At 44.2% G+C, this 27,771-nt stretch overlaps 1 protein-coding gene across 4 annotated transcripts; it reads right to left on the reverse strand.

Annotated features, from left to right (window-relative positions):
• Positions 1–345: 345 nt before the first annotated feature.
• On the reverse strand, positions 346–26,611 carry LOC147205391 (transducin-like enhancer protein 4). 4 transcript variants are annotated; one of them, XM_086111290.1, is made up of 20 exons: positions 26,466–26,611; positions 25,998–26,083; positions 21,562–21,625; positions 21,425–21,469; positions 14,053–14,115; positions 11,690–11,764; positions 11,057–11,255; positions 10,708–10,724; positions 7,625–7,747; positions 7,427–7,480; positions 7,198–7,350; positions 6,890–7,022; positions 5,761–5,936; positions 5,398–5,474; positions 4,442–4,691; positions 4,108–4,355; positions 3,651–3,798; positions 2,984–3,134; positions 2,801–2,877; positions 346–2,597 (listed from the first exon to the last, which is right to left on the reverse strand). In XM_086111290.1, exons 1-20 carry the CDS (start codon positions 26,508–26,510, stop codon positions 2,490–2,492), a joined length of 2,292 nt encoding a protein of 763 aa, XP_085967416.1. In that variant the 5' UTR covers positions 26,511–26,611; the 3' UTR covers positions 346–2,489. The 4 variants fall into 4 exon arrangements, with proteins under 4 accessions (XP_085967416.1, XP_085967414.1, XP_085967415.1 ...); XM_086111288.1 differs by having other exon boundaries at positions 5,761–5,972; XM_086111289.1 differs by having other exon boundaries at positions 11,057–11,258.
• Between the last annotated feature and the right edge of the window lie 1,160 nt (positions 26,612–27,771).

Below are 27,771 nucleotides of genomic sequence, written 5' to 3' on the forward strand. Positions count from 1 at the left end.
TTTAAACCATGATCTCAATGAATTATTTGAGTTTTGATTTCCATTTTTTAAATTATTTTATGATTACTTATTTTCCATAACTGAAACTCTGATTACAAACCCCGTTTCCATAGCATACTTTTATTCATCATGATTATTTCTCCTCTCAAATAGGAGGGAAATATTGTGTTATTTCTTTAACTATATTTTTGCATTTTTCAATAATGAAAAGACAAAGATCTAAACAATAAGAACAATAAATTAATAATTTGGTATATTTAAATGTTTCCATTGTATTCCACTGAAATATTTTACTCTGATTAGTTATGGGACGAGAGAACAATGAACACATCTTACACAAAAAAATCCACACAATAATTTAATTAACTCAACTACAGACTTCATAAAAAAATAATAATAAAAAAAAAAGGCCATTCATATACAGTAGAAGAAACATAGCTGTTAGCGGCAGGATGCTTTTTTAAAAATTTAAATAATTACATGTTTACTGTTCTTGAACAATCCTATCAAACTTCTTCCAAGCTGAATGTTTCATGCACCATCACTGGATGTAATCGTTCCGGATCAGCTTGCGTTAGCATGAACTTTTTGTTGTTTTTGTTTCTTGATCAAAAAAAAAAAAAAAAAAAAAAAGACAGAGAGAGAGAAAGGGAGAGTTACAGTATTTACACAGCAGGACGAAAAAAACAATCGAGAACAAAATGCATGAATTACTGAAGCACTGAGCTATAACAGAATGCTAACATCCTGGAACATAAAAGCAGCTAACTATCGATTCCAGTCTTGAGCAGAGAACTGCCTGTAACACAACTCTGAAAAGTTTTTTTTTTTTTTTTTATCCAACATACGATCCAGTAATTCCTGCTTGTCAGTGTTACTTTACTCATTTAAACTGTCTGCATGAATACTGAGTATAAGTAATGGAAATGTGGATGGACAAAAGCACAAGGGTGTTTAGATTAGTCCAGAAGAATATCGTTGTTTGGTCATGTTATTTTGAGACACTGAAATTTGAGTGAAACATACTTTTCCTTCAAGCGCAATTTTTTCACAGAAGAGAACAAACCGCCCCCCCCCCCAAAAAAAACAAAAAACACTACAATAGGATTCAAAAGCAGGGAGTGGACTTTCTAAAAGTTGTACAATTTCTATTTCAAACATTTTTACAGTGCTAAATTGCGCTTGTTCCCTTCCAAATTCGGTCAGGGATATTCAAAAGGTGAGCAATTTTACTTTATTTTACTTTGACACGTTTTTGTTTTTCAGTGATACGTTTCTTTTTGTACTTTCTAGACGTGTAGGAATGTTAAATGTTACTTCACACATTTCCCGTTGTGAATATTTTATGATGGGAACCCTGCAATGGATTCATTCGCTTGATATTATTTCTTGGGTAAATCTGTTTTTAAATACACGTACGATCAGGTTCAGTCATGTATGTGAAAAATGGGCTTTCTCACATGTTTTGGGAGAAGAGCCGTATTTGTGAATTATTTATCGACGGAAAACTTATTATTAGTAAACATTTATTGAGCGTCAGTTTAGTCAGTATACATGGGATACCGTGATAGTCCAACTTGGCATGACTTCAACACGAGAAGAAAAAATGCCCCCCCCCCCAAAAAGGCAAAAATGCAGGTTTTATAATTCATCTTCGGCAACAGTAATATTCAGTAACCGTGGTTGGACAGAGAGGTGTAAAGGCACAGTGTGTTTTTTTTCCCCCTACACGCAACGTAGTGAGGGCACGGAGGGCAATCTTGTTATTACTGTACACGCACAAATACTCATGAACGTAAGGGATATTATATTTTGTGATTTAATTTTTTGGGTTATTCTGCGCCATTCCTCTTGATGGAAGACACTGAGGTAAGTACGTAGTGGTGTTGTATAAGGGTCATTGGGCCACCGTTAATGTCGGACCCTGGACAGGCATTCCAGACAAACAGGCATTCTCACACCCATTCATACCATTGGATGATTGAGGGTCTTCAATTGAAACAAACATACATTTTTCTGGTAAATGTGAAGAACCATCTCAATGTCTTATGAATCTACAGGTAATTTTGACGGCTAAATCCAGTGTCAAATGTTAAGTGCAACACAGCCCTCTTTCAAGCATCCAACCACACACAGGAATAAAGTAAAATACTGAATGGAAACAATAAACAAGCTCGTGTTTGTGCCGCACATCTACGCAAACACTCAAAAAGAAACGAGGAGGGGTTTTTTTTGGGGGGGGGGGGTCGAGAAATGTGTGGATAATGACTTAATAACAGACAGTTTGCTCAGTGTGCATGGACATTACATTCACTCATTCAAGAAAAAAAAAAGAATCTGTGCTTTGTTCAATTTCTGAACAGCCTTAAAAAATTCCAAGAACAACGTAAAATCCCTATTATACACATTACATATGGTACACAGGGTTGGCCTCGTTGAATGGTGCCTGGGTGGGAGGATGACCCCCCCTCCCCCCCCCCGGGCCCACCCTAGTATATGACCTCATAGACAGTGGCCTTCTTGTCTCCGGAGCCGGTCACAATGTACTTGTCATCTACGGAGATGTCGCAACTCAGCACCGAAGACGACTCCTTGGACTGTTGGTGGGGAAGGAAATACAGAATGTCAAAGTCCTGTAGATGTCTCAAAACTACCATTTCATGTTCCGGACAGCATGTTGCGTGTTTTCGCTCCCATTACTTTTTTTTGTAGATCCCTGCTTCTCTCTCTCTCTTTCTCTTTCTTCCTCTTTGACTCAAAGTAACTGATGGATACCGGCCATATATGTTCCTGGAGTTACCTGGAATATGCTCGCTCCATACGGGGTTCTCCAGGCATTGAGCAAATTGTCTTTTCCCGTGCTGACGAACCACTTTCCTGCAAGGGAGAGCAGAGCGGAAGATCCGATGAGTGATAAGGTCTACTTCAGCTCAGCAAGGACCTCTTTTGTCCAAACAAACGCATCAAGACCACATTGACTCACCACAGTGAGCAAATCGGAGCGAGAGCACACAGCTTTCGTGGAGGTGGAGCTGATACTTGTCAGGTTTGGAGACGTGCAGGACCTCCACGTTGCTGTTCTCCATCCCGACGGCCAGCCACTCGCCAGTTGGACAGTATCCCAGTGAGAAGATCTGCAAACGCAAGGTGTGAGATTTCACAAATCTGAGAACAATTGCGACGGCTGATTTTTGCGTTGTTAAATCGCACATTTGAAATGCGGGAGCGACGCGGCACCGCCGTGCGCCATGATGGCCGCGTCGCCGTAACGAGGAGACAAAATGTGTGCAGACGGGGAAAACAGATGCTTTTCGATCGTGTAAACATTTTTGGGGATTCCAGAAACACGGATTTAATGCCATTGTGAAGCTTCGAAACAATATAAGGTCTGACTCGGATAAGAAGGAGTTACCAGAAGGAGTCATAGCACTGACAAAAAAGTCCTTTAAACGCTGTTTTACTCATTTCGGAGCACAACTGGTGCTGGCCTGTCGCAGAGCGGTTTTTCAGGTGTGCTGTCCTTTCATAATTTTGCTGCTGTAAATTGTGAATTTCTCCATTGTGAGACAAATCAAAGTTTTCTTATCTTAAACCATTTCACTGCCTCTCTTTGTGCTCTGACCCGCCTGTACGAGTCACACTGAGTTTACCTGCGAGGTGAAGTCATGCTGCTGCAGTTGGCGGCCTTCTCGGAGATCCCACGAGCGGACGGTGTTGTCCAGGCCTCCCGTCCAAAGCTTGGTGCCATCATTCGAGATGTCTATGCAGCTTGCTCCATCGGTGTGGCCCTGGAACTGTCTGCGGGGTACGCATATAAGCCAATTATAGAAAAGAGCGTTCCGCTTTCAAAATGGGAGGGCGGGATACTGGTTTGACATCAAACCCTTGAGGGACAGTGTTTTCTTTGGAAAAACACAAGTTCCAAAATGTGGGCCGCAGATGTTTGATTTTTAAGTTCAGTATTGCTGACTCACACCAAGAAAACATGTGCCCACACTTTGGCCAATGAAATTTAGGTATTTATTACATGCCTACGTACAAGTCTGAGTTCAATTAAAGAAAATGACAAAACATTTTCGATTATTTACAACACCTCTGAGAGCCTACCGAACCAGGGTCTGGTTGTGAAGGTCCCAGACGGCGATGTTTCCGTCCGAGCAGCAGGAAAAGCAGACTTTGGAGTCGGGGCTGATGGCCAAGGCGTAGCACGCAGGCGCCGATGACGTTAATTCCGCCTTGATCCTCGGCGTCGGCGAGGCCAAGTCCCAGATTGACAGAGTACTCGCCTCACCCCCCACAATGAGCGTCCGTCCATCGGGGAGCAGTCGACAGGAGCGGATGTAGTTGTCTCTGTTCTGATGGCACACACGTTTCATTCTAATCTTGCACATTTAGGAGCCCGTTCTCTGTCGTGAATCGGGGCGCCGTTGAAGTGACTCACAAGGCAGTCCAGCTGTGACACGGAGGTCTTGTTGCCGGGGTGACTGATGTCCCACACCTTGACGCAACCCTTGCCGCCGGTGTAAACATGACGGGTCGGGTTGCTGATGGTGACGGCACACACCACCTCCCCGTGGTTAAGTGTGTTGATCTGTCGGGCGTGACGCGGGATGGCCGGGCCGATCAGAGCGTCCGGAGGGAAAGGTACTGGCTGCATTTGTCCGTCAGCGCTCACGTGAAAGGAGTAGGCTCTGGAGCAAAGAAATATACAGTATACCAAAAAAGTGAGAACACACTTTGCACGCTTGTAAAACTGTCAATTTACTGCTCCCTGAAAATAACACAGCCATTCATGAATGACAATAATAGAATGATAATAAATGACTGACAACAAAAATGAGGGCATTTTGCTTCCCTGGTCATGTGTCTCTGACATTCACGAGCTTCGTGAGAGGAAGGAGTGGAAGAGGATTCCAGTGGCAACCGGTGAAGCCCTGATAATCTTCATGGCCAAGAAGGTTGAGGCAATGCTCCAAAATAAAGGTGGCCACACAAAATATTGGGCACAATTTGGAGTTGGACTACTCACTTTTGTTGCTTGCGGTTCAGAGATTAATTAGTCCCCTCCAGGAAATCGGCGAGGCGCAGAATTTTACATGTATTACATTTACATGTCGTTTTCATCTCGGCAGGTGGATATTGCGGTCAGATGGACGAGATCTAAGGTTACGTTCACACTGCAGGGCGTGCTGCTCAATTCAAAATTTTTTTTTTTGGTTCTGTTTGTTTGTTTGTGAAATCCAATCTGTACTCGTTCACACTGCAAAAACAAACGTGACTCCTAATGTGGACGGAACACATCTGTGATGTGACGCTCATCCGCTCTAAGCACACGCACAAACAGATGGGCAGATACCGTATCCTGTATACATTTTTGAAACAAAAAAGGAGACCTACGGTTTTCCACCAGAGATTCCTGATAGGTTTGGAGGAAGGCCGGGGACTCGTATGTGATGGTGAGGATCAAAACCCACCTACAAAAGATGAACTTTGAATTAAGAGAGAACAGAGGCCACATTCACTGCAGACCAAAGTCTTGAGACGTTTATCAATCACTTTTGCATTCATGTTCTCTAGCGCTTGTCATAAGGGTGAGCGACTGATATGGGCCAAGTACACGCTTGACCGGACGCCAGTCAATCATAGGGCACATATAGACAAACAAGCCTTTTGGAGAATTTAGACTCGTGGGAAATGAGAACAACTCCGGGAAAATCTATCTGCTACTGTCGTTATACAACATGCCTGCGTTTTGCGTACCACTTGTGTGCGTCCGTAGGCGGCCACGGCGGCTGCGGCCACAGTGCTCATGCTATGCAGGCCGGTGTAGGGGGCGCCCGTTCCGCTCAGCTCGCCGTTCATGCCGAGGTGAGGGACCATGCCGAACGGGCCGGGGTACGAGCATGGCACTGCCATAGGTGTGCGCAGGCCGGGTGCTGCAACGAGAAGGCAATCCAAACTTCTTTTATCAGCTGGATGGGAAGAGCCAAGAAAAGGAGAAACATTTTTAATGCCATTTGTTTGTATTCGTCTTGAATTCTGACTGAAGACTTCGCCACAGACTTATGTTGACGCCACACTTATGTCAACGCCACACTTGTAGAATTGAAGTCGTCGAAGTGAATGCTTATGCAAGTCAACGACTGTAATACAAGTCTAATTGAAATAGATCAACTGTCTTTCATATTCATTCATGATTCATTTGCCTTTATTTTGGTGTGAGCCTAACCTATAAAACCAAAACCTTCATGTATATCCATCCTTTCATTTTCCCATCCGCTTTATCCTCACAAGGGTCGCGGGGGGGGGGGGGGGTGCCGGAGCCTATCCCAGCTGTCTTCGGGCAGTAGGCGGGGGACACCCTGAACCGGTTGCCAGCCAATCGCAGGGCACACAGAGACAAACAACTGTCCGTGCTCACAATCACACCTCGGGACAATTTGGACTGTTTAATCAGCCTGTCATGCAGGTTTTTTGGAATGTGGGAGGAAACCGAGAACCTGGAGAAAACCTACACACGCGCAGGCACGGGGAGAACATGCAAACTCCACACAGGAAGGAGGGAGCTGGAATCGGACACACTGTGAGGTCAACGCGCTAACCACTGGGCCGCCCTCCTTCATGTACAATAAATCTGACATTGTTGATTCTAATACATCCATCCATTATCTGATCCGCTTATCCTCACGAGAATCACGGGCGTGGTGGAGCCTATTCCAGCTGGCTTTTGAGCAAAACATACCGGAAGAGGACCTTGAAAAAAATAATGGCACATTACCTGTAATTCACAATCGTGCAAAAATCATCGCATTGAGCCTATTTTTCAAAATGGTTCAAAAATTTAAAAATTGGCTTGTGTGTATCCCGCTCCAAATCGCACGACACTTACCTAGCGTCTCGACTCCTGTTGGCTTACTCGGAGCTGCCCTCAGGCTGGTGGTGGTGGTGCTGCTGGGAGTGGGCGCGTCACACCGAGATGTGGGTGTGCTGGACTTGGAAACTGGTGTGGTGGACTTTTCATTCTTCTCCAGAAAAAAAAGGCAACAATTAATTTGGGTGTATGTATAACCAATAACTAATAATAGTGGAAAAACGACACAGCTAAGTTTTCATCTATGACGCTTGCCTTATAAACCTTTTATCGCTAAAAATAGAAACTACCAAGTGAAATGGTACGAAGAAGATCAGACGACTCACTAAATTAATCTCTTTGGATTTGGATGAAGGGGTGCTGCTGGAAGAGGCGACAGAAGAGGGACTCAGTGGCGCATCCTTCTTCGGCAGGCGGCTCTTGTCCAATCCGTTCTCCCGAGGAGAGTGGGCGGGACTTCCTCTGGGAGAGGCTGGATCCTGGGGTGGCGGTTTGGAAAGCGCATTCATTTTGCTGATCGAGAAGCTCACAAGGCGTTACGGTTGCCATACGGACCTCGTTGGACACGTCCACGACCAAGTTGTCGTCACTCTTCTCACCGTCGCTCTCCTAGTCGATTTTCATCCACAAAGAAACGTATCAACTTTTGCGCTTCCGATTGTGGATAAAACGACACATTGTCAAGTTTCATGGAATTTTGCCCTTGTTGCAGAAAATGAATATATTCACGTCAAAGGTGGAATAAAAACCTACATAGCGTGTGGAGCTCAACTCTTTATCGTCTGTCTTCTGCTTCTTGCTGTCGGCGGAGTAATCGGCGGAACTGCGGTGCTTCTCTCCGGTCCGAAAATTGGCGGACGGAGACACAGATGAGCTCTGGAAGAAATAACAACTTCATACTGAACACACGTTGAAAGTGAGTGGGGAAATGCGGCCCGGTAAAATGGGCTTCAGTCCGGTACCAGGCAATAGACCAGTGGTTGTGGACCGCTAGTCTCGGATGCATGTCTCACATTTTCACAAACAAAATGTGGTCTTGGATAGTTGTGTCGGAGAGTGTATCAACATTAATTGGACGCTTCTCCCGTCACTCATCCCTAACGATCAAGCGGGCCTTCTCAATCGGCATCTCTCGCCGGCTCTTCTCACTCGCGGCCAACTAACACGGAGAGGAAAAATAAAGCAGGACCTTTAACTTGACCTTTCCACTAACTCACGCTTGTAACCTTTCCGCTGCCCTTTGCTGTGATGCAGGTGTTGATGACAAGGAGCCTGCGAGGGAGGAGCAAGCTTGGGCGGATTTGTGCGTGTGTGCGTATGTGCTTGTAACACTGTTACAGTTCAGTGCTCCACAAATTAATCATGCTATCTACAATCATCTATATTATAATAATGTATACTAGCATGTATGTCGAGTCAAACTGCAGCTTAATACAAAATTAAAGCATTATTATATTATTATTATAGCAATATGGACAGAGGCAGAAAGGGCCTCATGGCAGAAGACGAGAAGAAAAATGGTCTTTGCTGGGTAACTATGGAGGCAACAAATGCAGAAAAGACGCATTTCCACCTAATTTTGGGCTCATTTTTAAGATCACTCATTGAAACACTGTGACTATCACAGTGAAGGTCATTCGTTGCTTCTTAGGCACGAGTTTCAGCACTAAAACCTAATCAGGCCTGAACCAAAGGATTGTAAAACGATCCTGAACAAGTGAATGAGGGGAGCCGCTTCCATTGGATGACAAACAAGTCGGCGGCGTTCCTTCCCACAACGGCGCAAACGCCCCCGTCAAGGAAAAATACCAAGTAAGAAAATTCCACCTGTGCGCGCAGTTAGACTTGAGTTGCACTGGGCAGGAAAAAAATGGCCTCTGAATTTCTCAGAAGCATCACGGCAACAATACTGTATGGCCAACATGGCGTGCAATGTGCCGTTCACACCCGCGTCAGTGTTATCGGTGTACGAGGTGCGAACACCAAGGACATGAAGCCACAGAGGCTCACGCATTTCACACACACTGTACCCAATGGACTGTTGCCAAGGCAACTGGAGACCGCTGACAAGGGGCTTATTGGTTTCATGAAGTGACTGTTGGCCGCCATGTCAAAGAGCACCTCTAAGTGTGTGTGTGTGTGTGTGCGTGTTTGTGCAAGCGTGTTTGTGTTCGATCTCCCACAGGGCACTAATGAAAGGCATTCATCATTTTGGTCTTCCTAGTTTTGCTACCGATTCCAGAAGACCTCACACACACACACACACACACACACACATTTGTACGCTGCTAATCGTTTCCATCACAGTGCCTACAGCTGTGAGTGTGTGTGGAGGAGGATAGACTACATGGGGGGGGGGGGGGGGGGGGGGGCAGGAGACAACGTATTAAGCATTCCTCTAGTCTCTACCAACTCCCAAACACCCGCCTCAAAAGTGTGTGCGTGCGCGCGCGTGTGTGTGTTTGCCGGTTGAGCTCAGGCGGCTGGAATAAAGAAATGCTAATCTGCTCATTGAGTATTCAACAAACCAAACGTTTGCCTTGGGAAAAGGCTGAGCTTAAGGGACTAATTACGACAAGCTGTAACGTTAGTCTTTGGCGCTTTCTCCCTTCACTAACCACGCTGCTCTTTTTTTGTCTCCATTTGCACATCTCTGACTCTTCAAACACACCCAAGCCCAAAACCTTAGAGTCGTTTTAAAACCGATCAGAGAACAGGCACATCACATCCTAATAACACTCGGCACTGATCCATTTTAAAAGGAACATATTTAAGAAAATCCACTTGAATTGCTTGTATACAAATTAGGAATGCTCGATACCAGTCTTTACAGATTGATACTGCTACTCTTGAGTATTCACGGATACCAAGTAACCGATACCACTCGTAATTTTGATACATAAAATTTAAATTAAACCAATTAGTCCCCCCAGGAATCTGCAGAGAAAAAGTGTTGACACCGCAGAGAACAATCCTAATTAATTCTGCGGGCATTAAAAAAAAAAAAAAAGACCCAAAATGACCGGTTATAAAGCAAATTAATGTACTAATGAAGTAAGAATTGTTCTAGGAAATAATTTGCAAAACTAAAACACTGAAGAAAATTGTGGTCATAAAATAATCATCATCAGTATTCTCCAAGTGCTTAACGGTCACTCGACGTTGTGCATTTGTGCACATGCGCGTCACATCGTGGCGGCCTTCAGGTAAAGGACTCAAAAAAAAAAAAAAGAATTGGCCATCACGCCCCGCAGCGTGAATGTAGCCGGTCTGACCGCGGCGATGAAAACGACACGTAAATGTAATTTTCTGCACCTTGCCCTTATTTCCGCGCACTGCTTTCAATTCCACTGAGAGCTTTGAAATCGGCGGCAAATTTACGCAACCACGGAATCCGACGGGGACTCACCAATGACTGATCATTTTAAAGAAAGATCTATATATCCTAATACAACATTTTATTTTCTAATTGCATTAAACTAATAGCCATTTTCTATGATATTTGTTCCATTAGTTCATAAAATATACAGTACATTTTGTAATGAGCACACAATCAAATGAATAGAAATAAATATGAGAAACAAACATCCAGTGGCCAGAAAAAAAGTCCCAATCAAAATATTCGGTCCTTTCGAGGAATACGGTGAAGTGCAAAGAATTAAAGTGAGTAAAAGAGTGCTTCAATTAACAGAAATCAATCAAGTAATCCATTCATCCGGCTAGCCATCTATCTCTACGATGCTTTGATTGACTTGGTGGAAAGCCATATAAAAATGTCACGCTGCAAAGAATAGAGAGCGAGTGTTCAGATGGTGAGAGACAGATGGAGGACTTACCTTCACGGAGTCTCTCTCTGATGAGGTCGACGGCAAGAAAGAGAGAAACAAAACAATTCAGGATGAGCGCCGCGCAAAGTCATCATGTCAACGTAGTGCGAAACGCACAGATAAATACAGTTCATTGACGAGGGTTTGTGTGATTGACGCTGTTTCAGGAAGATTATCTCATGCAACAGAAAGCTACGCTACAACAAGTGCCTTTTGAAGAACAGCCTCTCATTAAGATTCAACAGCTATCATCGTAAAACAGTTTAATATTTTTTTTTCTTCTACTTTTACAGATCCAGTTCAACCCAGAATCGTTTTGGTCGGATGATGAAACTCGGGCTACGTTCTGGGACCGTACCTCTCGGGTGTTCTTCGGCGGCGTCCTGGTGTTTCCTCTCGTCTTTGAGAGGCAGCTGATGGCCGAGGGCCGAGGAGAGCGCCAGCAGGCTGGCAGTACCAGCGCCGGGGGGCAGGGGGGGATGAAGGCCTGCCGGGTGCGGCGTGAGCGGCACGGGGATGGCGTGGCCGTGGGAGAGGTGCTGAGCTTGGAGCTGCTGCTGCTGATGCGCACGCAGGCGCACACACACACACACACACACACACACACGGGCGAATGGAAAACCGTTGGATTCCATATCCTTGATATCCAGGTCCATGTACTCATACTACACTCTTGAATAATTACGAAATGGATGACGAGGAAATGTCATACAGTTGTGGAAGGCAATCTTAGAATAAACGTGAGCTGGAAGACAGCCATTTATCTTGAATGAATTCAAATGTATTCCATATTCTTGAAATTCAGTTTTACTAGTCAGGACAAAGTGTCACAAGATAATTATGATGATCAATTATGATGTTTAATCAAATTATGATAATTTCACATTTAATATCTAGAAGCAAAAAAAAAGTGTGTCAACATTTTTCAAATGTGACTTCAGTGTGTGTGTGCGTGTGTGTGCGTGCGTGCAAAGGCAAGATGAACACTTACTCCAATGATCGCATTGAGTTCAGCCATGGTGACCTGCTTGGCTCTCTCCACCGCTTGAACCACCTGCTGCTGATGCTGAGATAAAATTTGCAGTTAGCGGTTGACATCAGGACATATCAGACACATGTGGATTGGGAAAATTGGGAGATCTTTGAACCAAAAAAAAAAAAAAAAAAGGAGAGACAAAGGAGACTTTTTGACCATCTTGTCATACAGTAGGAAAATGACTCGGGCCCTCGCGGGACTCTGTCAAAGACCAAATTATACTTTCCAATCATGCGCAGAGTAGCACCGCACATAATATCGTCAATCGGTGGATTAATTAATGTATGACCTTGATTTAAAAAAATAAAATAAGTCTGAGGCGTGTTAGATGCGATATAGGGTAATATATTCGTTAGCATCTTCACCCATTAATCTGTCTATTAAGATTTTTAATACTTTCTTCATCCTTCGCCATAGCCGTGAAAAAAAAAAACAGGTAACGACATGGAGAAACATGAAATAAACTCTTGCAAAGTCACCCAAAGAGTAATGAAAAAGAGAAGCATGAATCCAGCGATTCATCCAGGACCATCACAGGAAAGTAGGCCAGAGATGAAAGAGCCTATCAGGGGTGAAAATGAACAAAGTTTGCAGGGCTGAAGTAGCTGCAGTGTATATCCTGCCTCAACGCCGCACAACCTTCACCCTGCAGCAAACAACGTCTTAAGCCACGATTAATGACAGTTCAGACCACAGACGGATAATTTCCTTGTTTGTTCACTTTTGGAACCGTTTTCACAACATGATCCCTGATGGACAACACATGACTGCTTTGTTGTGCGGGGGAGGAACCTGGAATGGCGAGCCGCCTTGAAAATCCACAGTAAATTTTGGTCCTCGGCACTTTTCTAGACTCACTGAAGAGCTAATTGGATGAAACAATTTGTGCTTATTATTGTGGTTGTAGGTTAAAGTGGAGTAAATAAAAACATTGGTGGTTTACGTACATGAGTGTGTGTTTAAATAAAATCGCAAAGGCAAAAAATGTGTTCTACGACACTTGCATCGAATCTCATTAGCTTGCGTGGGTTTGTCTATGCCTTTATCGCCAGTCGACTGGGCGATTGTAACGGTCTTCTTATTGGACTCCGTCAAAAGAGGATCAAACAGCTGCAGCTCATTCCGAATGCTGCAGCTCGGGTTCGGACCACAACAAAGAGATCAGAACATATGACTCTAGTCCTAAAGGCCCAATTATACCCCTTTTCCAGCAAAAAAAAAACAAAAAACAAAAACAAAAAAAAAGGGCCAGTGCTGTGCTTAGTGGGTGCTTAACAAGTTCTTACGAAGAACGTTTTTGGTTTTGCACTGGCAAAGAGCCAGGTAGGAACAATGTCATTATGTCGATCATAAAGCGTCCAAACATCACCGCTTATGTTGATGTTTACCCAAAAGCACTTGCGCTATTAATAATAATAATAATAATAATAATAATAATGCGCTGTTAGCATTTGCTCGGCAATTTAGCATAGCATCGATTATACTGATCATATTTTTGACTACTGAGTGTGCATGTACAATTCTACTCCAACAAAAGCGAGGCAAGATCGAAAATTAGTCAACACAATGTAACCCTCCCAAAAGAATGAAAGGACAATCTCATAACAGAGACGATGCCCCTTAAACACCTTCACACAGCGCATAGAGTGTGGCTGTGCCGCGTTAATATGATTGCGTTACATTTCACATTCACAACCGCCGAGTGTAGCGGTGAATCCAAACAAAACGGTAAAAGCCTCTTTCCTCTCGCCGCCTCCATCCTCTGCGGGCCTCGCGGCTGCGCGGCGAGCAGCGGCTCTGCTGTCTAATGCCATTATTTCTAATCCACTTTAAACCCTCCTAATCCAGGGCTAATCTGGAGGAGAGTTGTGGAGTACACACTCGCTCCTTACCGCCGTTCCCACCCCTCCCACTAAAACACACGTACACACGCAAGCACTTCCGACTCCTCCAGAGGAGGACTTTATCTGCTCAACGCACACATAGAGAGAAGAATTCCATAGTAAACAATTTGCTAATAAAACACTGTACACATTTGCAACACACACACACACAGACTTTCCCGCATATGTTAGTGGGAGACATTTAATAGGTTCAAGCATATCTGCCTCCCCTGAGCAGGGAGGTGGGGGGGATAAAGCCAGGATAATCTGTTGGTGTGCGTGTGCGCGGTGACCATGTGAGCGTGCGTGTGCGCCCATGCCTGACTGCGGCGTCTCGCAATCCAGCACACGCAACACATCTCGCTTTGCTCCCCCCACCTCCTCACTCTGCCTCTTCCTTAACTAAGAGTGGCAGCCATTTTTTTTTCTCCATACCTCTTGAGAAAGGAAGGGGACGACTTGGGCGCAGATTGCGTTCAGCCGCTTGACAATCTCCGCCTGGAAGACAGATAAGTGGGCACATAAACACCAGAGGGATGGTAAGGACAGCCACGATGCACACCCCACAAATACCGCCATCGAGTCAATTCAGAGAGGTAAATAGCGACATAAACTCTCCTCCGAGTCCGGATGGCAAGCTGATGTGGTATTAGAATGTGATTTACGCTATGCTGTTGAAAGCTTCCGCATTAGTGCCACGCACTGATGGCAGAAGGGCTTTTTGAAGACGAACGAACAAAAAGGTGTGGATCACACGGGGAACTAAAAGTTGATGAGCTGCTGAACAAGTTAACGAGCGGTAATGCCAATCGGTTTTGAAGAAAGACAGGAATTGGTTTGCATTTGACTGCCTGTCATTGATAAGTGAATTATATTGGAACGGAATGGCCAAATCTCCCTGTGAATGTTCTGAACTCCTCGGACGAATGGCAGACAGAGTTCTTATACATGTCATAATTATCACAGATGCTGTGTGCCACAAACCAGCTGAGAGTGAATCAACAGTACCACAGCTGATTGCTTGCCCTCCATTTTGCCTGAATACCTCCAAAGCACGACTGACACACAATGGAGAGAATTCATTCATTCATAATCCCCGTGTCCTGCCTAAAGTCATCTGGAACGCGCTCCAACTCAACCGCAACCCTCATCAGGACAGGATGCATAGAAAATGGATGGCTGGCAATTTCTGCATCTTTTGAAGTGATTCTTTTTTGTTTGTTTGTTTGTTTGTTTTAAACTCTGGATGTGTTGTGCCTGGTGATAGTACAACACAGATAAGAAGTATGTGAGAGAAACCTGACTTTTCAACTGTTTTAAAACCCAACGATGAAAGTAAAAGTAGGTACAAGTTCAATGCAATCAAAATGTGAGGAGGGCTTAAATCTAACCTTAAACCACTCAATTCATGTCTATGACCTTGACAGAGGTGAAGTTGCAGTTGAAGTTGGTATCAGCACTAACACAAGCCGCCAGAGGCCATGAGAGTGGACATACACACACACACACACACACTCTCACACTCACACATTTACGTGTACGCACCTCCCCAAGCTACTCTGTATTCATCAGATGTTTTTAGTGAACCCAAGGGTCGGCTTTTAAAGATTATAAAGCAACCCACCCCCGCTAGGTGTTTTTTTTTAACAGGAAATTGCCTGATCCACCTTCCCAAAGGAAGTACTAGAAGTGCAATTTAAACCCAGCGAGCATGCAAGCAAGAAGGAGAAGACAGCAACCCACACGCAATAAAACACCCTGCGTCCGCTGAAATGACTCCTGTCCGAATTTTGTACGAATGATGACGGACTGCAACATATCCAAAAAGTCTTTTCTTTGCTATGCTGCATACAGGGAGAGGCAAAAACACCATTTTGTGGAACTTGGGGTTGACACTATGACAAATATCATGATGATATACATCAAACTAAGCGTTGCCAGGGCTGGCCCACAGATCTTTTTAGATTAATTCAGTGTCATGTCAGGGTCACCGTGCCGTGTTCTCTTTCTCAAAATCTGATATTAAGGTAAAAGTACATTATTTGCTCAAGCCCGACCGATTCAACGGTTTAAATTAGCTCTTGAAGTTATTTTGGGGGTAAAATTAGCAAATTAGTGCATAAGGCAAAGATCATTCAAACATGCCCCCTAAAAAAAAAAAGTGTGATTTTTGCATATTTTGTTGCCCCTGTTTTGGGGGATTTCATTCTGCCAAAAATCTGAATATGCATCAGGCTTAAAAAAAAAAAAGAAATCCACATCTCTAAGGCCCACAGTCAACCCAAAAAAACATTCTTCACAATAATAAGTTCTATGTAGACCCATGAGTCTCAACAGAGCATTCTGACTCATATTACGTTTGTGGAATATGCAGCAAAACCCATCTCTTTTGACCATCTCAGGTGGGCGATCATTTTGCCACTTGCTTGATGTCTGAAAATGACATCACAGTTTGCTGGGTAACAACCAATCACGACGCATCTTCATAAAAGAGATGAGCCGTGAGTCTTGAGCAACTGTGATGTCATTTTCACTCGACAGAAACTGGCAAAATGGCCGCCTCCTGCGATGGATAACAACCGTTCAATTTTGCTACACCGCGCTAAGACTCGTGGGGCTGCATCTAACATAATGTCAAGAACATTTTGGGGTTGACATCCTCTTTGAATCGTGCCGTAATCGAGTAGGATTGTGTTTTGACACTCGAGGCAACCGTAGGTTAAAGAACCGTGGCCTCGAAGGAATAATAAGATGACAGTGGCTCACTGTCGACCACTTATCGCAGTGGATGTCGCTCGAAAACATCCCCAGAAAAAAAAAAAAAAACAGCAGCGCCTCCACCTTAACACCTCACATCCGATAAATGAAACCAGGCAGGCACCCTGGAGTCACATTGCGTCAGAGAGAAGATCAAATGTCCATGTTCCCCGTGGAGCTTTGTAAGCATGGCATCAGCACTGCTTTTTCACCACCAGCTAATACATCTAATGGACCCCTCGGTATGGAGACTGCATTCCCCCGGGACTGACTGACTGACTCTGCGTGATAGTGTCATAGCCAGGGAGGGAAACAGAGTTGTGGAACAAAGGGCACTACACAGAATGTCAAACTACAGGATCAAAGCATTGATATGACATGATCAATGCTCGCTTTGTGTCGTTTTAAAATGTCATTCTCTTCATATGACAAGCAGAGGTTTGCTGTTTCGATGAGGGCATCAGGTGAAATGCTAAAAGCAGCAAACCCCAGCAGGCGGAGAAGGACATATGTGAAGTTGCAGGAGAGGTGAGCGTTAGGTCTTTGGTCGGAACCAAGAAATGTCCACGCCAACACAAAAATATTTTGATGATAACTGATTTGGTGCTTTAAGAGTGATTTATAAAAGGACCACCCACCCATACGGTTCAAAACAAACTGGTTCAATTGTGATATGAAAGCAATTTGACAGAGACTGCCTCCAAATGACAAATGAATGAATCATGCGGCGGCCCGGTGGCCCAGTCGTTAGCGCGTCGACTTCACAGTGCGGAGGTCATGCCTTCGATCCAGGCTGTGGAAGTTGCATGCTCCCCCCGTGCCTGCGTGGGTTTTCTCCGGGTACTCCGGTTTCCTCCCACATTCCAAAACCATGCATGACAGGCTGATTGGACACTCTAAATCAGGGGTGAGCAAACTACGGCCCGCGGGCCGGATCCGGCCCGTTGGTCTTTTTAATCCGGCCCGCCGAAGATTGGTGCACAATTAAGGTTTGATTGCATTCATTTCGTTTGGACTTGTAATGACAGGTATTTCAACACCAGGTGGCGCAGTTACTTCAAGTTGCAGAGCACAGGGAGGGAGGGGAAGACAAAGAAAGAGGGAGAGAGTAATGACCATGGAAGGGAAAGTGATATGTATCTGATTAAACGAAGTGGGTAACAAAGTACGAAACATTCAGGAGACGCCTGGAGTCGGAAAGACTCAAATCTACGAGACTTTGAAAAACAAGGAAGCGATTCTTACTCAGTCCGATTCTGGCAATTTCCATGCTCAGAGTGAATTGCTTGTGGCTCGAGTAAATGAACATTTCCTAGAATGGTTTGATTGTTATCATGTTAAAAACTTTCCGCAAACTGGACCGCTAATAAGAGTCGGAGAGCAGTCAATTGTGTAGAGCGTGAACAACAGGGGGCTCAGTACACATCCTTGAGGAGAACCGGTGCTGAGTGTGATGGTGGAGGAGAATGTTACATTATTACTGGCATACAAAGACATTGTGCTATCTTCTTTATTTTCTATTTCTATTTCTAACTTTTGGCCCGGCCCTCCACAATATTTTCTGCTTCTCATTTGGCCCCCCCGGGAAAATAATTGCCCGCCCCTGCTCTAAATTGTCCCTAGGTGTGAGTGTGAGCGCGGATGGTCGTTTGTGGGTGCCCTGCGTTGGGCTGGCAACCGGTTCAGGGTGTCCCCCGCCTACTGCCCGAAGACGGCCGGGATAGGCTCCAGCACCCCCCGCGACCCTTGTGAGGATGAAGCGGACCGGAAAATGGATGGATGAATCCTGTCAAACTCTAAACAACAGATACTGATGAGACACATCGGTCTCCATTTTGGTCGACAGGTGCGCAAAACCGGGCACATTTTTCTCACGAGTCCACATAGCAAAACTTGACCCTATTGTGAGCTTGCGGGCAATAAGAAAAGCAAAGGAGGATGGCTTTGGGGCGCAATTTGGTTTCTTTTGGTTTGTTTTTACAGTGTGAAAGGCTTCCTGTACCAAGCAGGAAGCAGCTTAGATTCACAAATCTATCATTACGGATGCAGGCGAAAGAAAGCTCGACGTGTGAGCTGGCTTTCGCTTTCTGGGAAGTGTATTTGTGGTCAGCGCATCCGGTTCGACTGCCTGCTAAGGTTAGGTCACCTGTCTGCACATTTCAGACACCAAAGTTATTCGGGGTAATTTAAAGCCGTTTTAATTTTCACTCCAGATCCATCTCCAAAAGTGACAGCGAATGCTAAAACCACGTTAAAGCTTTGGAGTGAATAGAATGCGCGTCCCCTCCCCATCTGCCGCAGTAAATGAGTTGTCAGCCCCGGTTGAGAACGCTGCCATTCCTCACTATCGCGCCGTCTTATTACTTCCGCCTCTCGCCACCCGTCCATCGCTTGCTTTATTTCTCTTTCAGTCACACTAATTTGCAATTGATTAGCTGTCCTCTTGTAGCTCAGTCGCCAGATCCGAAGCACCTCACGGTCGCCTGTCTCCCTCCCTTCCGACCTCGCTCCTCGCCAGCCTGAGCTCAGTCCACAAGTCAATTTCTCTCTAACGAGTGTTGGTACGTTTCGCTCCCCGGGCGACGCGGTCCTTCTGTGTAAATAAAACAGAGAGCCGAGCCAAAAATCAATGGTCCTATTACCCTCGGAAAATGCTAAACAAGCAATATCAGAGATTCGCTTGGTTGGAAAGAGCTTCTGCCATAATGGGACCAGAGCTCGAGGCTCCGGCAGCACCCTCGCCACCGCCGCCGCCGCCGCCCCGTATTCCGATCTCGACATCCACTCAGCGGGCGGCGGTGGGAAGTTGAGTAGAAGTTTCTGCTATCTTGTATCTGACGACTCTTTCATTTTACCCCGACAAAATCTATGATGACTTTGTCAAGTTATCAAGATAGGCTATCTTTACAACACAGCAGAAGAAAGTGTCAATATAACGGGGTAAAGTCAATGGAGATCTTGGCATCGTACGCTCAGGAGAAAAAATAATTCCTTGTGCCAAGTTATCATTAGTTATACTTAATGTTTACTTTAGTACTTACACTTGAGAATCTGTCATTTTTTTACTTTCACTCAAGTACAGGGGTTAAATCAGCACGTCTACTTTCACTGGTCTTTTTGAAGACAAGTGCGTTGCGTGTATTTCTACTTAAGTACAGACCCAGAGTACTTTTGCCACCTCTGTCAGGGAGCGGTATGCTCAGATCATACGCCAAAGACACATTTACACAGAGGCCTGCTTGCGTAGGAGTGTGCACACAAACGTCCAGCTAAAATCATTCGGTTCCACAAGAGACACGCAAATACAGATGGAAGAGGTTTTCGCACTCCACAGTGGGAATCATTGAACTGCCCGCCCAATGAAAACAAAAAAACGGCCACATTTGTATTTGTTTCCATCTTGGCTTTATAGACAGCCGCGCGCACACAAAGGCCCTCAAAAAGTGGCCAGCAGCAGGATTTATATGGACACCCCATTTTTCATCGTGACGCTCTGATTAGTGCGCGGTGAAAGCTGCATACGTGTGCAACATTCCCTCGTGGAAACAAGCGCGCGCGCACTTGTCATACCCAAACACACAAACACCTTGCATTTTATGCACACAAACATACATACACACTACAATGCGGAACGATGCGCACACAAAATTAAATCAATAACTGCGATGTGCATACAGACGCGTACATACAGTACGCGCAATAAGTAAATATGTAGCGTAGACAAACAGGCTGCCACACACAAGCAGGTCAACACACAATGCATGGCAAAGCATTTTTCAGCTGCTTTCAGTCATCAACACACACACACACACACACTTGTGTGTTTAGGTGAATCCATGGCTAGCCGTGGCCCATTTCACCTAGCAGCTGATGAGCGCTTAACACAGATGTTTCTCCTAAAGGCACCACCCTGCCCTTAGGGTTTGCAGGGGGGGGGGGGGATTGTACAGTTTGCGAAAGCTCATTTATGGCCATAATCTCATCCATGAGAGTAATTTATTTTATTTTATTATAAGCATTTTGGGGGGGGGGGGGGGGCAAGTGGAAACAGCTCGGATGAAGAGAAAAATAAGGATTGCCGGAGGAGTTATGACTGAGTACAGTGGGTCTCAAACTTCTCAAACAACAAAAAAACACTTTGCTCTCAAAGTGTCACCATAATGACCGGCAGAAGCCCTAAATGTTGAGCAAAGATGACTTTTTATGACTAAAATGTGTATTCATCATTTAAGAAAAATTTAAAAGATTACTTCCACCACATACTTCGGAAATGCCAACGTCCTGGCTACTTATGTTGCCCACTAGCGTCAGGTCGGTGACCACTGAATTAAAGAGTAGCTCCACATGATGACACACGATGACAACGGCGGTGGTCAGTTGTCACTGATGAGTGATGCCATTTTTCAACGGCTCCTTTATTCAACTCATCACGAGTTGAATAAAGCACAAGAAACATCACAACACAACATGCTCTGACTTCTTCACTCATTCTAAATGTTGCTTTTTACTTGCTGTCTGCTGTCTGTGTATGGTATGATAAACAACGACCTTTCAGAAATGTGGATTATATGTTAAATTGTAGAACAGTAGAAATCTTGATGAATGCTTGCTATTGTGGTCAGGGTTCTGTACACTGTACAACTCCAGTGACGTGCAGTCAGGGGAGGCAGGTAAGGCCGTGCCTCCCCTGTCATCATGAGAGGAAAAAGAAACAATACAATCAAATCACACATGTATTGATATTTGTCCTCTGGACTATGATTTTTGGTGTGGCTCTTTATGTATTTTGACCTTTTTTTATAGTAAAAATCATAGAAAATTCTGTATTTCCCGCTTAAATAAACGGAGTCTCCTTTGGAGACGAGAGGTGAGGCATGGACAGCCATATGACATAATGAGGCAGTGAACCAATTTCTGTACACCTGTGGTAAAAATAACAAACTGGACTATTTGCTATTGTCAAATTAGTCGCCAGTAAATTCCACCAGGTTTCTTCTGCCACCAGTCTTAGCACTTCTTGTTTGCGTCACAACTCTGAAACGTTGCCTACCTGTTTGTGCATCTCAATGTTGAGTCCATATGACATTTCGTAGTACTGAAAAACAAAGATCAGAGCGAAGAAAATGAAACGTGCCGTGTTTTCCTTTTTGCATCAAAACACACACCATCGTGGGGTGCGAAACTCACCATGACATAGTGTCTCTGCATCTCCGTTTTCTCACTTGCCAGTTTCTCACACTCCATTTTCAGACTGTGAGGTCAATGTGGGTTGGGGGTGGGTGGGGTGACAAAAAAATCTGTCACATCAACACATTCTGCACTTTCTTAGCGATTCAGTTTTGTCACAAAAACGATGTAAGGATGAAAAAGCAAGAGCAGCATGCGACCACATCCTGCTACTTTAATGTGGCATTTCGGATCTCGCCGGCTTCCCCTGCAGACACTTACTCAGCACGTACATCTCAGTAATTAATGGATCAATAGAGAACCACACAAACCTCAACATGAGGCCCGAATTGCACCATCGACAAAAAAAAACGACCATATAACGAGGGTCCATATCACAAGTGTGGTTACACGAAAGCTTAACCCTTTCCTATTTCTCGTCTATTACAGGAAACTATCCACTTACCACTTATGGCTCTTTAGCGTGAGTGTTTTATGAGATAACAGTAGGCCGAACCTTATCAGTGCAGGTAGAGCGAGGCTGCTGACACGCCAATAAAGGAGTGAACTGAATGACTACAAGTGTGCATTTGGAGCTTTTCTGTAATACATTAAAGAGCATCGGTGATGCATCTTCTTTGTTTCCATCCTCATGAGTTTCGTTTTCTAACACACAGGCTTGAAAACTGCTTTTTTTCCAAGGTCACACTACAGCTGTGGTGCATTACAGAAATACTCAAATGGTAAAGAAATTCAGTGAAAAAGAAAAAAAAATCTCTTTAGGAAGATATCTCTGTAGTGGTTGCCATTCAAACTTCAAGTGCAGACCGGGATTATAATGGTTGGCGATTTTATATCATGGATCGTTTTTAGTTCGTTTTGAATTTTGGTTTTGGTTCAGTTAGTTTTAAAGTGGGTTTATTAGTTTTTTGTTTTTTTTTGGGGGGGGGTGCTTCGTGTGAGTTTAGCTTAGTGGGTTTTGGTATTAGTTTTAGTTTAGTTTTTTTTTATATTGCGTATTGCTTCATTTTAATCACGTTTGTCGGTTTTAGTATCCATTTTTACTTTCTTTGTAGATTATTTGGGGCAAAATGAAAATATAAACTACAATTCCTAAGCAGCTGTTTGATCGTTTATGATCTGTATTTTAAAAAAAAACAAAAAACCGAAAGCTCATCATGTATGAAATTAAATGACAAAGATGAAAATGAAGGACATTTTGGCTGTAATTATATTTGGTTTTAGTTTGTTTTATGAACATAGCCCTGTTATTTTTATTTTATTTTGTTTACAAAAATGTTTTTTCAATTTTAATTTGAGTTTTTTTTGTTACCTGTAATAACCTTGGTACAAACGTTACATTTGTAAAGCTGCTCAAGTACACACTGATCTCATAAAAAATGCTTTGTAAGAAAAAAATGGCTAACCCCAGTCAAAAAAATTTAAAACAGCCTCTTCATTTGTTAAGATGCGCTTCGCTACGATGAGGAAATGTAGCATGAATATCAAATACTCCAAATAAGGATTTTACTTTGTGAGACTGAATGAGACACCATATGCCTTGAAAAAATTCGCTTTCATAAGGTCAGACGGGGATAAAAGAAACCCATTCAAGTGTTGTTCTCATGTGCTTTATTTGGTTTCTCCGTCTGACAAGAAAAATGCGGTATTCACTTAGCACCTTATAAAGAAGTACATGGCTATCAATTGAAATGATTGAGTACGGATTCATGGATTTTTAGGAATTAAACGCAGCAAGAAAACAAGAGATACTTGTGTGTTTCAATGCTTATTTTTTCAATACTCCAGAAAAAAAACCCCAAAACATCTCTTGTGCTTATTCTTAGTTTTTCCTCCTGCAGGCTCGCATAATGCGTCTCACTTCGGTCCTTTAAGAAAGCCACTGGCCAACACTCGCCAGGTGACTGGCCAATAATTACAGGGGCGGACAGAGGTGGGTGATTATTATGCATTGGTATGGCGCTTGTGGATCTGCCCCGAGCAATACATTTCACACTTCATCATGTCGGCGAAAAAGTATTTCACACTTCGTGCACTCGCAGAGGCAGACGTGCATGCGGAGGTTGATGGGGTTTACCTGTGGTTAGTCACCAGCATATAATCGGTGGAAACGAGGGCGAACGTGGGCTCGGCAACGATGGCTGTCCAGAAACTGTTTCTGCTTTGTATCGTGTCCACGCAAGGCATATTTCATTGAAATAAGGGTAGTATAAGCGGAAGTCCAATTGGGTTCCTGAAGGCAGGGGTTTTCAAACTGGGCTCCCCGGGCGCCTGGGGGACCCCAGTTTGAGAACCAACGCCCCCCAAAAATAAATAAATAAACAAATAAATAAATAATTCCAATAACCTACAATGCAGTATCATTTTTTTAAAGGGTATGTATCTACTGTAAATTGCGTAGTATTGCATTTTGCGAGTCAAAATCTTCTCATCTTCATATTTTTCTTTTTTTTTCACAAGCTTTGCTACAAGAAGAAAAAAAAAATCCGGTTTGCTGCCGTAAACAATGTGAATTGAAGACAACAGGTGATTATATTAAAAAGAAAAGCAATTGTTCATTGGATATATTGTCGTATTTTTATTGTTTCATAAAACCCTTGCTTCAGGTCCCTGGGATTTACATGCCAAAAAAAATGTAAAATACTCCTCCAATGAAGCCAGTGATATTCAAAATTGCTCCGCAGAGGATTCAAAACATTGTGACCCTCGTACTGTCCGGTAAATACGGGTGCCAGCGCGCCAATAAATCAAACATACGAAATAAATTACTCCTCTCTACCTGAGCTTTGGGCCAATTTATAGCCCTGATAGCACTGAAACGTATCACATATAACCTGAAGTCCCTTCATGCGCGTAGCATTTCGACCAAGTGACGATGAATAATGTTCCTCTGTTATTTAGCGGTCATCATGACGGTTACGTTTAAGTAGCGTTAGCATTCAAAGGGGGACTTTGATTGTGAAGGGTCCAGCTGGACCAAAGAATTTTAAGAACCTCTGCTTGGTACAATCTTGACCGTTGTTTCGATTCCCCAAATGGGTCACTTTTATCGGGTCTTGTGTCTTTCTTATAATTCATTTACATCAACAGGGCGAGTCAGGGGAACTATAATCCAGACCGAGGGCTAATTACTCCCTATTATCTATACCAGAGGAGCCCGAGCCCGGTCCTCAAGAGCCCCCTATCCATCCTGTTTTAAGTGTCTCCCTCCTCCACCCACGCGATTCAAATGATCAGCTCATCAACAAGCTCTGAGGAGCCTGATGACGATCCTGATCATTTTCATCAGGTGTGTTGGAAGAGGGAGACTAGATCTAAAAGTGGCTGGATAGGGGCTCTCGGGATTGGACTTGGGCACCCCTGAACTATCCAGTGCCCTAGATCGTGAGTTGGCCATGTTGTAGTTGTCGGTGTCGTTGCGACTTTCGGCTTGTCCCGTCAGGGGTTGCGCTGTTCGACTTTGTCATATGTCGTATATAGTGCCCTCAATGTATCCCACAATGCATCATGAAAAGTCTTGAATGACACAGTCTGCCAGTACAGAAAGATATTGTTTGGTTTTCACCGCGAGCGTAGAGCAACATATCACAAGATGGATGAAAATGAAGTGCTTTGTTTGTATTGATTTTGCAAAATACACTTATCTTTAAACAATGCAATGTGATATAATTTGGACAATATTCATTGCCAACCAGCTGAAGTTGAACTCGTACATTTTACAGCAAGAATGAGTTGTGTTTGAAAACTACTTTCCATTTGACTGATGAGTGGACGATTTAACGTAAAAATCCACGTTTATTTTGTAAAAGTCAGTGTCTTTTCATAAGTCATTGTACCTCAAGAGAATTAATATAGTTGAAACAAGTGTGATTTTATTTTTAGACTTTACACATATCTGATCGGCTTGGGGGGGGTTCTGTTTTTTTCCCCCCTCATTATCTGTGTATTGAATGTTTATCAGTGGTTTGGGGAAAATTTGGGATGGGGGGTTAATTGTGAACATTTCTGACCAGTGCACTTCAAGGGGCATCAATTATATGTGAATTTTGACTATTTGTCGACCGGGATAGTCCCACTCCCCTGCGGATAGCAGGGGTTGACTGCACAGCACTGTCTGATAATACTGTGAACAGCTTTCATTCTTTTTTAACTCACTAAATGGCTCTGAAATCCTGATTGTGTAAAGTGTATTTTATTTTGTAGTAGACTTGAGTTGTTGGCCCGGTTAGCCTCACAGGTTTGAGGTTGGGGCTTTGAATCCAACCTCTGGCCTCCCTGTGTGGAGATATAATGTGTTTATGTGGGATTTCTCTCTTATGTTTTGAATATGAGAGTCTACGGCTCTTTGTAGTATATAGCCAGCGATTGGCCCAAAGTCAACTACGATAGGTTCCAGCTCACCTGCGACCGCAAATGAATGGATGTGTTTCTCTCACCTGTGATACTGGGCCTGGAGAAACTGGAACTCCTCTTTTATTCGGTCACAGGATTCAGACACGGTGAACTTAAATGGCTGCCCAGGCTGGGGTGGGACCTCAAACCGAAGCGAAAGAACCATGAAAGAAGATGGACAGGAAGAAGAAGAGAGGGACAACTGAGACAACTGAGGTTCCACTGTCATGACCACAATGAGCCTCTGTCACTCACGCTGCCTTCAGGCTTCACCCAGCCTCCTTCATCATGTCTCTCTTTAGACACACACACACACACACAAACACCCGCGCCCGCATAGACACAAGCGCACATGCGCGCGCAAAAGTCGGTCAATGAGCGCAATTGTCCGTGCGAGTGTGCAACGGCACGGAAACCCGATCCATAGTGATTACGCATCAGGCGCGTGCCTCTTAATACAGTAGAACCTTTTTTGTTGTTGTTGAACAACACGGATACTGCTTTGTACTTACCGGATGCCGTGCCGGCGGGTACATCTTGCTTAAGTCTCGAATCATTAAAAAGGCATTGAGAAGTTCCTCCTCGGCGAAGACGAAAAACAAAGGAAGAAAGCGTGGCTCGGTCCCGTGCGTAAAAGGTCAGTCAGTCAGTCTGTCAGTTAGAAGCCGGCCAGCGGAGTGAGAACATCCTCGAACCGTTGGCTGGTCGCCATTCTCGTAGACGAATCGGTGAGAAAAAAGTCTCACACCGTCGGACAGTCAGGTACGTAAAATAATATATTCCCGCGTAGTCGCTTATGTTGTTGAATTTCCTCTTCTTAGCGGTGCTTTTCCGCCATTGTCTTGACCCCACTTGTCCTCCCGCTGCGGTGCCAAGCGGTTATTTTCCGACTTTTCTCCCCGCGGTTGACGTGCGCATCCCGGTGGCGGCCACCACTTCAGCTACACTGACTCCTCGCTCGGCCCCCCTTCTCAGCCGTACCACATTTTAGAAGCAGCCAGTCAAAAATGAGCGCAATTACACATTCGCGACTTTGACGTCGCGTCGGGACGTGTAGTTTAAAACACGCCCTCTTGCGTGTGTGAGTGCCCCACAAAAAACTACAACTTCCTAGTTCTCTCGATTCGTGACTGCTGGAGGGGAGGCGGTCATTAACGGCGACCAATGGCGAGCGGGAAGAGGCGAGAAGGCGCGAGAGCTGGCTGTCAATCATCCCGGTGTTGTCCAATCACCACCTGCAAGACGTGAGGCGTGTACACTGCACCCCACGTGGGGCTCCAAGGCTCTGATGCTAAATGACACAGGTTTGTAACTATCCGTAGATTTATGTGTGTTTTATCACAGACTCCCAGGCGAACATGCCCTCCTGTTTGTTTCTGCCATTTATTTATGAAGACATTAAAACAGTCTGCTTTGATTTCTGCGTTTTTGCGTTTTACAACCCCATTAAATTAAATTGTCACTGAGCTTTACTGGTAGACCATTCTGCTTGTATTGCACATGAATAATTAAGGCTCGAAGGTGTACTGATGTGAACAATCTGTATTATTACAGCTGCAAAAGTGGGCCATATACTGTACAACAGTATTTTGGTTCAGACTGGAACCCTAAATTGGGTCCAAATGACTGTATAACTTCATACTTTACACCTCTATTACCTCACTAAACATCTGACTTTGTGCCTGAATGATTGGCTATTGGTATGACATTTTCCATCACACTCCCGTGCCACAATGGCAGTGTGCGACAGTGAGGGGTGTTTCTATCCCCCTCCCGCTTTTGTGTCATTGATCTGCAGCATTATTAGCCATCTCTCTG

The sequence above is a fragment of the Hippocampus guttulatus genome, chromosome 5 (assembly GCF_054856545.1).
Source record: "Hippocampus guttulatus isolate MCC_2025c chromosome 5, RoL_Hgut_1.0, whole genome shotgun sequence".
In the NCBI taxonomy this organism is placed as follows: domain Eukaryota; kingdom Metazoa; phylum Chordata; class Actinopteri; order Syngnathiformes; family Syngnathidae; genus Hippocampus; species Hippocampus guttulatus.